Source organism: Myxocyprinus asiaticus, chromosome 38 (assembly GCF_019703515.2).
Source record: "Myxocyprinus asiaticus isolate MX2 ecotype Aquarium Trade chromosome 38, UBuf_Myxa_2, whole genome shotgun sequence".
Lineage (NCBI taxonomy): Eukaryota > Metazoa > Chordata > Actinopteri > Cypriniformes > Catostomidae > Myxocyprinus > Myxocyprinus asiaticus.
The window spans coordinates 13,820,888-13,834,898 of NC_059381.1; the positions used below are offsets into that span (position 1 = coordinate 13,820,888).

General features: G+C 39.1%; 1 protein-coding gene across 2 annotated transcripts in view; it reads right to left on the minus strand.

The window, feature by feature from the left end:
• The window catches only part of LOC127428941 (gelsolin-like), a 31,042-nt gene that overhangs the window by 2,316 nt on the left and 14,715 nt on the right, over window positions 1–14,011 (minus strand). The window contains exons 7-16 of one of the 2 annotated variants that reach the window (XM_051677632.1): window positions 13,854–13,986; window positions 13,463–13,767; window positions 13,064–13,197; window positions 11,178–11,268; window positions 10,932–10,958; window positions 8,683–8,853; window positions 8,237–8,411; window positions 4,326–4,447; window positions 4,105–4,182; window positions 3,812–3,872 (exon numbers count right to left, since the gene is read on the minus strand). In XM_051677632.1, coding sequence (XP_051533592.1) covers window positions 3,812–3,872; window positions 4,105–4,182; window positions 4,326–4,447; window positions 8,237–8,411; window positions 8,683–8,853; window positions 10,932–10,958; window positions 11,178–11,268; window positions 13,064–13,197; window positions 13,463–13,767; window positions 13,854–13,986 — 1,297 coding nt within the window. The remainder of the gene's footprint in view (window positions 1–3,811; window positions 3,873–4,104; window positions 4,183–4,325; window positions 4,448–8,236; window positions 8,412–8,682; window positions 8,854–10,931; window positions 10,959–11,177; window positions 11,269–13,063; window positions 13,198–13,462; window positions 13,768–13,853; window positions 13,987–14,011) is intronic. The other variant, XM_051677633.1, reaches the window with a different exon arrangement.

Here is a 14,011-nt window from a genome sequence, read left to right on the forward strand (position 1 = left end):
TAAAATAAATAAATAAACAGCATCTATCTATCTATCTATCTATATATATATATATATATATATATATATATATATATATATATATATATATATATATACACACATACACACACACACACACACACAGTATATCCTTTGCTAATGCAACACATAATTTAAATGAATAAAAACTGACTGAATACTGTTTACAAGATTCTAAACTGTCATTTAAAGGGTTAACTTCTGCCGCACCGAGTCACGTGACACAACAGCATGCCGTCAATTTCCTTGAAGCGCTCTTACGGAAGCAGCGCCAACAAAAGTGCCTCTGTTAAGAAATATCTTCCATTTTTTCATTGAAACCTGTTTGGTTGTAAAGAGTAGCATCTCTAGTTTCCTTTGATATGCTGCTTTAAAAAATATGTTCATTTTTCGCACGTCAGCATGGTGATAAACATGATGTCGACATATGTGGACACTGGCACTGCATTTCCTCAAAAGTAGAAAAAACATGTTAGTTATTTTGAATAACTTTAAACTAACACATCTGTGGGTCATTCAGCTTCATTTTAATATACATTTTGTTATGTTTAATTTTGTTATCGCTGTGCAATACTATTCTATTCATTAACATTAGTAAATGCATTCCTATATATTTACTGTGCATTTTCACATTGAGAACAAATGGGTTCATACAAAAGCTGAAACTTTTTCAGAGGCTTTATATGGAGTTAGGATGAAAAAAAGTGCATTTTGAACTGTTCTGAGACCAGTGAAGACAGACAGAACACTGGAGGTTAAGTCATTCACTAAATAGTGAGCAAGGGAGCATCCTATAGCTTTCTATGCAGCTAAATGCATTCAATCCTAAAACCAAAAGTTCAGTTTCAGGCTGCAGATGATGTCTGGACCACTCAACATGTTTGGCAGACATGGGACAATGGTAATCAGTAAATACTGTAGATACAGAATTTGATTGGATGATGCTGGCCATTACTTTGAGTCGGAATTATTTATGTTAATTTCTGATTTAAAGTCTGTAACATCTCAAACATCATCTTTCTATAGCTTGGTATTATTTACAATTTCACAACTTAGTCCTGCTGTCCACATATAAGGACATTAATTGTTAGGAAAACTATTTGCTTTAGAAATTATTATATTTTTGCTTGTTTATTAGGTGCTACTAGTTACAAATCAAAAAGGGAAATGGAAAATGCACACAGCAGTCACGCTCGGGTCTCAGGAGCATATAAACTCAGCAAAAAAATAAATGCCCCTTTTTCAGGACACTGTATTTTAAAGGTAATTTTGTAAAAATCCAAATAACTTTACAGATCTTTATTTTAAAGGGTTTAAACAATGTTTTCCATGCTTGTTCAATGAACCATAGACAATTAATGAACATACACCTGTGGAACGGTCATTAAGACACTAACAACTTACAGACGGTAGGCAATTAAGGTCACAGTTATAAAACTTAGGACACTAAATAGACCTTTCTGCTGACTCTGAAAAACACCAAAATTAAGATGCCCAGGGTCCCTGCTCATCTGCGTGAACGTGCCTTAGGCATGCTGCATGGAGGCATGAGGACTGCAGATGTGGCCAGGGCAATAAATTGCAATGTCCGTACTGTGAGACGCCTAAGACAGCGCTACAGGGAGACAGGAAGGACAGCTGATTGTCCTTGCAGTGGCTGACCATGTGTAACAACACCTGCAAAGGATCGGTACATCCGAATATCACACCTGGGGGACAGGTACAGGATGGCAACAACAACTGCCCGAGTTACACCAGCAACGCACAATCCCTCCATCCGTGCTCAGACTGTCCGCAATAGGCTGAGAGAGGCTGGACTGAGGGCTTGTAGGCCTGTTGTAAGGCAGGTCCTTACCAGACATCAACGGCAACAATGTCGTCGATGGGCACAAACCCACCTTCGCCAGTAAATTAGATGGTAAGCAAACAATCAGCTCTTGTAGTCAGCGTGTTGAATGGAGGAGAAATGGGCAGGAGTAAAGACATGAGCATCTTGACCTGGCCCAAATTGTTATGGGCAGATGACTGGGTCAGAGCATCTCTGAAACTGCAAGGCTTGTGGGGTGCTCCCAGTCAGCAGTGGTGAGTACCTACCGACAGTGGTATGAGGAGGGACAAACCACAAACTGGCGACAGGTTGTTGGCCTGCCAGGGCTCATCAATGCACGAGGGCAATGAAGGCTATCCCATCTGGTCTGAACCAACAGAAGGACTACTGTGGCACAAGTCACAGAAAATGTTAATGATGGTTACGGGGAGGGGGTCTGGGTAGCTTAGCAAGTAAAGACGCTGATTAGCACACCTGGAGTCGCAAGTTCGATTCCAAGGCGTGCTGAGTGACTCCAGTCAGGTTTCCTTAGCAACCAATTGGCCCGGTTGCTAGGGTGGGTAGGGTAACATTGGGTTAACCTCCCTGTGGTCGCTATAATGTGATTCTCGCTCTCGTGGGGCACGTGGTGAGTTGAATAGCGGAGAATAGCGCGAGCCTCCACACGCGCTAGGTCTCCGTGGTAACGTGCTCAACAAGCCACGTGATAAGATGCAGGGACTGACTGTCTCAGATGCGGAGGCAACTGAGATTCATCCTCCGCCATCCAGATTGAGGCGAGTCACTACGCCACCAGGAGGACTTAGAGCGCATTGGGAATTGGGCATGCTAAATTGGGGAGAAAAGGGGAGAAAATCCCCCAAAAAAACAAAAAAAAAACAATGATGGTTATTAGAGGAATGCGCCACAACACAGTGCATCGCACCCTGCTGCGTATGGGGCTGTGTAGCCGCAGACCGGTCAGAGGGCCCATGATGACCCCTGTCCACAGTCAAAAGCACCTACAATGGGCATGCGAGCATCAGAACTGGACCTTGGAGCAGTGGTAGAAGGTCTCCTGGTCCGATGAGTCCCATTTTCTTTGATATCATGTAGACGGCCGTTTACCTGGGGAAGGGATGGCACCAGGATGCACTGTGGGAAGACGACACCCCGGTGGAGGAAGTATGATGCACTGGGCAATGTTCTGCTGGGAAACTCTGGATCTGGCCATTCATGTGGACGTCAATTTGACACATGCCACCTACCTAAACATCATTGCAAACCATGTATACCCCTTCATGGCAATGGTATTCCCTGATGGCAGTGGCCTCTTTCAGCAGGATAATGCGCCCTGCCACACTGTACACATTGTTTGGGAATGGTTTGAGGAATGTGATGAAGAGTTTGAGGTGTTGCCCTGGCCTTCAAATTCCCTAGATCTGAATTCGATTGAGCATCTGTGGGATGTGCTGGACAAACAAGTCCGATCCACGGTGGCTCCATCTTGCAACTAACAGAACTTGAAGGATCTACTGCTAATGTCTTGGTGCCAGATACCACAGGACACCTTTAGGGGTCTTGTAGACTCCATGTCTCGGCAGGTCGTCGCTGTTTTGGCGGCACACGGAGGACCAACAGCATTTTAGGCAGGTGGTCATAATGTTTTAGCTCATCAGTGTATACACTTTATATATATGTATAATATATATATAATGTTATTATATTTATTTACTTTATTTACTTTACTGTACACATATGCTATCTCCATGTACAAAATAAATTCTCTATAACTGCTCAATTAACCTTGTAAATTTCAAGAACTAAAGCATAAGTGATGTTGTTTTCCTTCTTAACTTTTTAACTGTTAATTGTTGCTTTCCATTTCTCTTTTCACTTTATACAATTATGACATGATCCATTCCTTTATCAAGTCATTTATTCATATTAGCCCTTATGTTCAAGTACGTGTTGTAGTCTTACCTGATGCCATAGCCTCAGACTTCTCCTCCTCATGAGCCTCATTACCAATCCAAACAAACACCTGGAGAACACAAAACTTATTAAACTGCTCTGTAATGCATTATTATTTAATTAAATAACAATTCATCTTATTACATTAAACAAAAGAGTTGTGCAAACAAGCATAATACAACATGATTTGCCTTAATAGTTTATGCACACATGGAAATTCAATGATGATCCATCCTTAAGGTAGATGTATTGAAACATAATGTAACACAGGGCAATCCTTTTATTGAAAATAGTCCGTTTACCTGGTCCCAGGTGTCAAGGATCATGACATCATCTGTAGCCAGGTCTTCCTGGGTCATCTCCCCAGGTACCTCCTCAATCTGCATAGACAGCCATGAATAGATATTAACTGACATGTTATAATACTACACTGACAATGCACTTATTTAAAGTCTTATCTCAGATAATCTAGAATTAAAAGGCTCACATCAGAGCAGACAAATCTCTGGGTGATTTTACTCACAATGAAGCGTCCAGTTTTGTTTGAGCAGGCAAACAGTCGTGGCGGATGGGCATTCAGCTTATCCTGAAGCCTGCCGGATGTGCGGTATTCTGCCTTTCCTCCCAGAGCCTCCCAGAAGTTATCTGCAGCAATGCAATGTTTGCAAGAATATACATGAGCTAAATTATGAAGATCACATTGTTTAAATAAGAGAATGAACCAACACAGTATTTATTTTAAATTCTTCAAATAGTTTTGTTTGTTTCATGCTAGATTGTTCTTGATCTTAAAGGAATGATCCTGGTTCATTACAAGTTAAGCTCATTCATTAAAATTTACAGTAAGCATGGTTACAATAAGGCACTTATAATGGAAGTGAATGGGGCCTGTCTATAAACGTTAAAATACACACCATTGCAAAGATTTAGCCATAAGACGTAAACATTATACGTGTTAATATAATTTTAGTGTGATAAAATCAGGGATTTTCCAGCGTTACAGCATTTACCAGATTACAGGGCTTTGATTACAGGGTTTAAAAGCATTACGTCATCATAGGGATGGGCATTTTAGATCAATTCAAATGTACATTTTGAAACTATTTAAAAAATAAATAAATAGATGAACCGAGGTTTTGCATTAAAATATTAGCAAACGTTATAGTTAGATATGTTGTCAATCTACCAAAGGCTGAATAAGGAAGAGAAAAAATGCGTTTGGCTTAATGCCACCTCTAGTTGGATCAGCTGCCCATGTGTGCACATTGTAAAATGTGATTGTAGCTCAACTTCGCCCATCATACATGTATACACCAGCTTAAGACAATAACTGGCTCAGTGTTTGGTGCAAATTGATGAAGGGTCTCCTTTCTTTTCTTTAAATACCCATAATAAAGCGTTAGTTATGTGACAGTTATGGGCACTTCATTTCAAATCATATGGATAGGCTATAATGAGAGTATCAAACATCTACTGAACTGAATCATCTTTTACCATGATGATTCAAATAGATTACTAATTATTACTATTCTCTGTGACCAGGGCCGGAGTGGGATTCATATTCAGCCCGGGATGTCATGTCCAAGTCAGCCCACACCCAAAAGGGAGGTTGGAGGTGAAGATGATAACAATAAAACAAGATCACAGCAAAAATATGTAATATATGTAATTACTTGAAAATTATTTAAGCTCTCCATGTCATTATATCACATACGGCATTCACTAAGATTTTCACTTTGTCATAAGACATCATTGTATGTGTTGTAAAAATAAGTGAATATTAAAGGGATATTAGATCATTTTCTCACCCTCATGTCATCCCAGATGTGTATGACTTTCTTTTGCAGAACATGAATGAAGATGTTTAGAAGAACTGTTGGTCCATTCAATGCAAGTAAATGAGAAGTGGTGAGAAACAGATTAATAATTAAGTAATTTTTTACTATAAATCTCCACTTTCACTTTCATAAGCACTCTTCTCTCATAAGAGTTCTTCTTCTGTTTTTGGTGATTTACATAAGCATATCGCCCCATACTGGGCAGGGAGGAGAATTTATAGTAAAAAAAAAACTTAAATATTGATCTGTTTCTCACCCACACCTATCATATCGCTTCTGAAGACATAGATTAAACCACTGGAGTTGTATGGATTACTTTTATGCTGCATTTAAGAGATTTTTGTACCTTCTGAATTCTGATCACCATTCACTTGCATTGAAAGGACCTACAGAGCTGAGAAATTCTTCTAAAAAGCTTAATTCAGCAGAAGACAGAAAGTCATACACATCTGGGATGGCATGAGGGTGAGTAAATGATGAGAGAAATTTCATTTTTGGGTAAACTAAGTTTATTTTAAAGACTATCTAGGCACATAATAACACTATAGAACTGTAAATGTTTATAACTCTTTCAAGATGTACAGGCTCACAATTTAAATGGTCAGTGCTTTGTATTTTAGATAATTAAAATAGCAACAGATCCAGTGAAACAATTAAGGTTGAGTGATTGTTTTACATTTTTACATGCCATTCAAAAACGAGCCATTTTACAATGATAAGAGTGAAATAAAAGACTAAAAATAACACATTTGTACTTTTCTTTTACTTGGAATATAAATGTTCAGGACAAAGGCAAAATGGTTACGGTCTCTTTAAGAGGATTTTATCGCATGATACAACATTGAAGGCACTCAGTGCGGTTTTTTCGTTGAGTTTAATCTTTTGAGAGCTGTAAAGTCCCATTATTTTCGTACCGTGTCATGCTGTTGCATCTGTATTCATTTACTTTAAGTATTCTGTTATTTTGTGACAAAAATAATTTTGCTATTATCATTGTGCACTGCTAGGGAACAGGATTTCAGAGATTAATTAATTGAGATTGTGAGACTGCAGTCAGTATTAAACTTGTGATGATCTTGTACCTGAGACACGTTCATCCTTTAAGCTATTAGTAGCCTATCTGTTCTCAATGGATCTTCCGTGATCCCTCCCGCGCTGTCAAGTGAAGCGGTGCAACATCAGTTTAGTCTCTCACAGGCTACTCTCTTATTTGTTTGGGTGTGAGATGATAAAATACAGACTGCATCCGCTATAATACGGAAAGCAACTCTGATCCTTTAAATACCAGATGTTACAGACTGTTGGCAACTGTTATGCGACATATGATGAAAGTTTGTCAATCAACATGCAGACCTAACCGGCTCAATGTTTGACCGGCCCAGCGGGAATTCTCCCGATCTTCCCGATTGCCACTCCGGCCCTGTCTGTGACGTGTTTCAAGTGTACTGCATCTTTAGCCAACATTTGGCAAGCGATCATTTTTATAAATGTCACGAGTTGTATTGTAATAAATTATTTCTTATTGCTATGCTTCTCAGCGTTTACCTGCTAGAAAGCGTCACAACCCCTGGACTCTGTAAGCAGCAGTTTATGATTATACATACAAATTGTTTGATATACAAGGAGTACTTTCTAGATAAACTTGATAATTTCTAGATATTGATTTCTAGATAACTTTCTATATATACTTGGTTTAGATAAAAAAATGTATACCTACATTGGCTAAGAAGTATTTTGCCATTTTCTTATTATATACTATTATTTCTCAACATCACATGGTGCAGGTTTTTGTGCATTTTTCTTGCACATCAATAATAAAAATAACTTTGATTTCTCTAACCATTATTTGAATCATGTTGCAGTTACTTTTTAGCTGAGTACATTTAAAAGCTGAAAAACTTGTGAAAAAATGTGGAAAAAATCTAGATTAATTTTTTTTGCTATATCACCCAGCCCAATGTCATCACGAAAACAAAGTTGAAATATTGGATATAACTTTACACAGATAAGGTTAGTAAGGGATTTTATCTCACTAAAATCATGTTAGTGAATTTAATGTTTACGTCTTGTGGCTATACCTTTGAAACTGTATTTTAATGTTTATGGACAGGCCCCATTCACTTTCATTGTAAGTGCCTCACTGTAGTGGCAATTTCTTTTTTCATTAAAGCTGAAGTATGTATCTTTTTCAGTGTTAAAATACTTTCTTCAATCCCAGCTTAATATGCAGAGACAACTATAAGTTAATTTTCTCAAAAACTGTAAACACTGTGTCTTTGTGGCACTGAAAAAAATGCTATGTTTGTTTTGAGTAACCCGCTTAGACCCGCCCCAAAAACATTACTCAACCAATGAGACTGTCTGACTGTTTGAAAAACTGCAGACAAGGGGCATATTCAAAACCTGTTTTGAAAACATTGTTTTTGCAATTCCGTTTGGTGGTGCTAGTGTCACAGAAATGACATACTTCAGCTTTAAATAAACAAGAGACAAGTCAACACAATTTTTTGTGGTAATCATTATACTGTCAATTGAGCTTAAATTGTATCAACATTCCATTAAAGAACATTTGAAATTAGTTCGGAAAAGTCCTTACCATTCTCCCCTCCTTCACGTAGCACAGAGGGCGAAACTCCTAGGATGTCACAAAGCTGCTGTGCTCCATGTTTCTCTGTATCACTGGCTCCACGTCCCACCCACATGATAGAAGTGGCTGGGGTCACCAAGACAAAGGCATCGTTGGAGTTCAGATTAGAGGACATGGCTTCAATCTGGAGGTGACAACAGCTAAGATTAAAGGAATGTTCCGGGTTCAATAATAAAGTGCCTCACTGTAACCTTGATTTTTTTCTTTTTTTAAAGGAGGAACGAGTCGAAATTAATTTTTGTGGTAATCAACATTATGCCACAAATGCTGTCGATTTAGCTTAACTTGTATTGAACCCGGAATATTCCTTTAAGGCCAGGTATGGAAATTACCAGTGCTCCTAAAGCAAAGAGACATTTTAAACATTGCATCTGTCCTAAATGTTAAATACTAACCTCCACTGCTCGTGTGCACCCTGTAGAGTTTGAGCGCACTTGGAACAGCCGAGTCTTGGCTGGCTCCATCTGACCTCCATCCCTGGAGGTGCCACCCTTGTGCACCACCATGGGCTGCCCTCCGAACAGACTCATCAGGTGAGCTGGTTCCTTACCCTGAACCACCCGCACCTGTAAAATACACAGTGTAGTGTGAGGACACATTAGGCAGATGTAACTGGAAACCATGCTTCTGTAAAATATCAAAATGTTCCTGCAATTGCTGATATATAGTATATCAGATCCAATCCTTCTTTGTATTAATAATACGGTTTGTGCATCACTGTTATATTGGTACTCTGTCAACTTGCTCTCCACATGGCACACATTGCATGAGGCTTGCATATCCACACAGAGGCAATACTGAGTCATTGTGTGGAATGTGGGACTAACGCCAACATTCCCAGCATCCTTTGTGGCTGGCAGGATGACAGTGGGCTGTTGAACCACTGGAGGAAGCAGAGCTTCACCAACAGACTGCACTAAAAGGGCTATGTTTTTCCTTCTGCCCCAAACACTGAGCCAAACATTTTGTTTTCCCATGTTTCTCTGAGCTGAAACACATGATTGTATTCATTCAAGTGTTATCTAATATTTGTTTTTGACGTTTCCCTGAAACCTCACTTTAACATGCTTTTCCCCACTGTAAATGCTTTAGTAAAGATGTTTTGTTAGAGCCATAATACGTTTTTAATATTTTTCTGATTAAGATTTGACTTTCTGAATATTAAAAATAACTTTTGGAATGTTTAAAGACTACATATTGCTGAAAACAAGTATAAATTCTTTAATTTTATTTAATTTAATTAGATCATTTTTTTATTTTTATGATAAATTATTTGACTTATTTAAATAATGTTTTCACTTAAGGATCATATTACAATAGTCAATCACATAATACATATTATGTGTGGAATTATCTGTTATAATTTAAAATTGAAAAAGACGGGCATGGTTTGTGAATTCATGTTTTATTTGAAGCTTACAAATAATATAGTTCTTGAAGATTGATTTGTATTTATTTAATTATTTATTTGTAATTATTTATTTGTTTGGAGAGTAAAATTTGTGGCTTCCTTTTTGGCTTTGTGGCTTATGGAATTGGCAGAGTTACACTATGAATAATGGCTTAAGACCAGTAGTTCCCATAATGGGTGCCGCAACGACTGGCTAAGGGTGCCGCTGAATCTCTGCTCAGTTCAATATTTTAATAGCCATATTTTAAAATTAAACTTTTTATATAACTGAGTGTTTTCAAAAGCATATTTGTTTATTTTATTTCATTTTCAGTGGTTGGGGTGATGTGGAAAATAAAAACAACATAAAGGGGTGCAGTGGTTTTAAAAAGTTTGGAAAACCACTGGCACAGACTGCCATTACATATTCAGTATATTGGACAAAACTGAGATGATGGACATTCTCTCATTTTACCCATATGATCTACTTTAGCATGCTGAATGTGCTTTGTGGTACTTTTCCATTTCTACTAATCAACGTGCATGACAGCATGCATAAATCCATACAGAAAAAGACACTTTTGAATTGGAGGAAATCGTCAATGCATAATAGAGCATTTCTGTTAATGTCACATGCTCACTCTGAAAAGTGATCTGTGGAAGACAGTTAGTTACTTTTGCACACATGACGAAATAACAACAAACCCGAGTCATAGACACAAATGCATTAACGGAGGCATTTGCAGGGATAATGCATGTCTGTGTACAGAGCCTTGCAAGACAAACTTAAGATAATCTTTATACATACTGATTAATAATACTGCAGTAACCAATTAAATGAGTGTGATTTTAAAATACTATGCTGAAGCCTTAATTCTTTTAGGTTTTTAAATTCAGTTAGGTAATGAACGGATATAATGTTGCTACATTGTAAAGAAATATGATTATGATCATGACTGAATTTCCAAAGCATTTCCTTTGAAGCAATTTCCTTTGCTGTGCAAAACAAGATTTTTATCTGCTTGCTGTTTACTGTAAACAAAAGAAATGGTTTGTTTAATGATTATACACTACTCCCTTCATGTCAGGTCACCCTATGCTACTGTTCTGGTAAATTCTGCTTTATCAATTTGATATACAAATGCAGGGCAACTGCCTTAGTTCTGTTTACTTGTATAAATGTGGTAGTTAGAGAAATATCTGTAGCAGCATTGAGGCTCTGTACAGTGACATGCTACCCTGGGATATGGATACCTGAGTGGTGAGGGGAGCACCAGCCACCTTACAGGAGGATGTTGGATATGAATAAAGGACAGAAAGGAAAAACACAGAGGTGGAAGTTGGTATAACAGATGGCAAAATCACGTGGCACCAGGAAGTTTGATGGACTTGAATAAAAGTGCTACCATGATTCTCTTCTTTTAACTGAATGAGCCAAAAAGACAAATTCAGAATGAAGTAACTTGAGTGTGATTAACTGAGTTTGAACCTTAGTATTACCTGTACAGGTCCACCTCCAAGCTCATTGTCCAGCTGGGCGGCTAAGATGGCAGATGCTCCAATCTCATCTTGCGATGAGTCCTTACCCTGCCTGTGACAGATATCATTCATCACTACTTAAAGGGCAGGACAAACTAATTTACTTTTTTATGAAAACAAAGTGTTGGTAAGTTACTTAAATGAAGTAATCCACTACAAATTATTAATTACTTTTCAAAAAATTTAATAGGATTACTTTACTGATTACTTCATCTAAAAAGTAACCACATTACTAATTATTTTTAATTAATTAAGTTACTTTCTAAATACATTTTCCACTCATTCAAAATGTCTATATTTCCTCATTCCTTGTCGCACACCCTTCAGCTGTTCCACACACACTAACAGACGTACATACACTGATTAGCCAAAACGTTATGACCACCTGCCTAATATGCTGTTGGTCCACCGAGTGCCGCCATAACAGCCCGACCCGCCGAGGCATGGACTCTTCAAGACCCCTGAAGGTGTCCTGTGGTATCTGGCACTAAGATATTAGCAGCAGATCCTTTAAGTCCTGTAAGTTGTGAGGTGGAACCACCATGGATCAGACTTGTTGGTCCAGCACATCCCACAAATGCTCAATCGGATTGAGGTCTGGGGAATTTGGAGGCCAGGGCAACACTTTGAACTCTTCATCATGTTCCTCAAACTATCCCAAACAATGTGTGCAGTGTGTCAGGGAGCACTATCCTGCTGAAAGAGGCCACTGCCATCAGGGAATACCATTGCCATGAAGTATACCTGGTCTGCAACAATGTTTAGGTAGGTGGCACGTGTCGCATCCACATGAATGGCCAGACCCAGTGTTTCCCAGCAGAACATTGTCCAGAGCGTCACACTCCCTCCACCGGCTTGTCGTCTTCCCACAGTGCATCCTGATGCCATCACTTCCCCAGGTAAACGGCACACACGAACACGGCCGTCCAAGTGATGTAAAAGAAAACAGGACTCATCGGACCAGGCGACCTTCTTCCACTGCTCCAAGGTCCAGTTCTGATGCTTGCGTGCCCATTGTAGGCACTGTCGATGGTAGACATGGGTCATCATGGGCACTCTGACCGGTCTGCAGCTATGTAGCCCCATACACAGCAGGGTGCAATTCACTGTGTTGTGACACATTCCTCTCGTAACCATCATTACAATTTTCTGTGACTTGTGCCACAGTAGACCTTTTGTCGGTCGGACCAGACGGCATAGCCTTCATTGCCCTCGCATATCGATGAGCCTGGAGCACCCAATACCCTGTCGCCGGTTTGTGGTTTGTCCCTCCTCGACCACTGTCAGTAGGTACTCACCACTGCTGACCGAGAGCACCCCACAAGCCTTGCCATTTCAGAGATGTTCTGACCCAGTCACCTGGCCATAACAATTTGGGCCTTGTCAAAGTCTCTCAGGTCTTTACTCCTGCCCATTTCTCCTCCATTCAGCACACTCGATTGTTCGCTTACCATCTAATCTACCCAGACCTTGACATTTGGCCTTGTTAGGAGATCAACGTTATTCGCTTCACCTGTGAGTGGCCATAATGTTTTGGCTCATCGGTGTATGAATTAATATTTGAAATTTATTATACATATTACTTTAGGGCAAGTAATGTACTAAAGTAATTACTGTAATTAAAAGTTAGTTACTGTAATATGATTACAAGGATTTGAACTGTAATGAGTTACACTAATTTTTTTACTTAGATTTTACTTAGTAATTCGATTACAGTAACAAATTACTTTGTAATAGCTGAACACTGAAAGCAGACAGCATGTGAAATGTGTAACTCTGATAAAGATGTAGATCAATTGATGCAGTTAAAGGCTGACAGCAGGGGGGTTGTGAGTGAGAAGTCATACCAGATGTAGATGATGTGACCCTGTCTGCCTCCATGGTGATAACCGTACAGAATAATATAACTGTCTCCACCATAGAATTGGCCATAGGTAGAGGGGTCAACTGGAACCTTATCTGAACCTTCAATACGCCAGATCTGTAAAGTATCAAGTAACAGAAAAATTTATGTAACTACAATTACCCCTATTGTATTTGTGTAGTTCTGCCCTCAATCTCAGCACTCTGTACAAGATGGACTCCATTAGTTTACTACAAGATTTGCATAATGTAAATATATATATGGTCACTCCTTCGCACAAATATTTTTTGCAATTTTGCAGACAGAGATCTTGATAAGATGGTCATTAGCACAATCAGTCTTATCAGGTCAAGTTACATGCAAATGGAACTCAGTTGCTGACCTGTTTCTCTCCATTGCCATCGTCAATCATTCCGTGTTGTGCGGCCATGGCTGGGGAATCATGCAAGGTGGAAGCATCAAATGGCACTTTCTCAATCTTAGCGATGCTGTTGGAGACATAAGCCACACCCAGGCCCTCCGTCTGGTCCAAATCACGCCAGTTTTTAAAGAACTGCTTGAATAGAGGAGTTTCACCCATCTCTGGAAGAATCTGCACTTGAGTGTGCTTGGGGTAACCCATTTTCTTAATAAACTCATCTGCTGCCTTCATGGAAGCCTTTCTCTCTTCAAAATTGGCATCTTTGCCTATAAGAGGAACATAAGGAACATACATAATACATTCTTTATAGACATTTTGTGGTAGCAAATTTGTATTGGCCATAACCACCTACCTTTCCAAACAAAGATCTTGCCATCTGAGCCATGGTCCAGGATGAAGCAGTCACTAGATTCCAGAGCACTCTGGGAGAAGGGGTTCTCAGCGGCCACCAGTGCAATCGTCATGTCTCCACTGGCATCAGACACCTAAAGAACAAGAAACAGTGTTCCT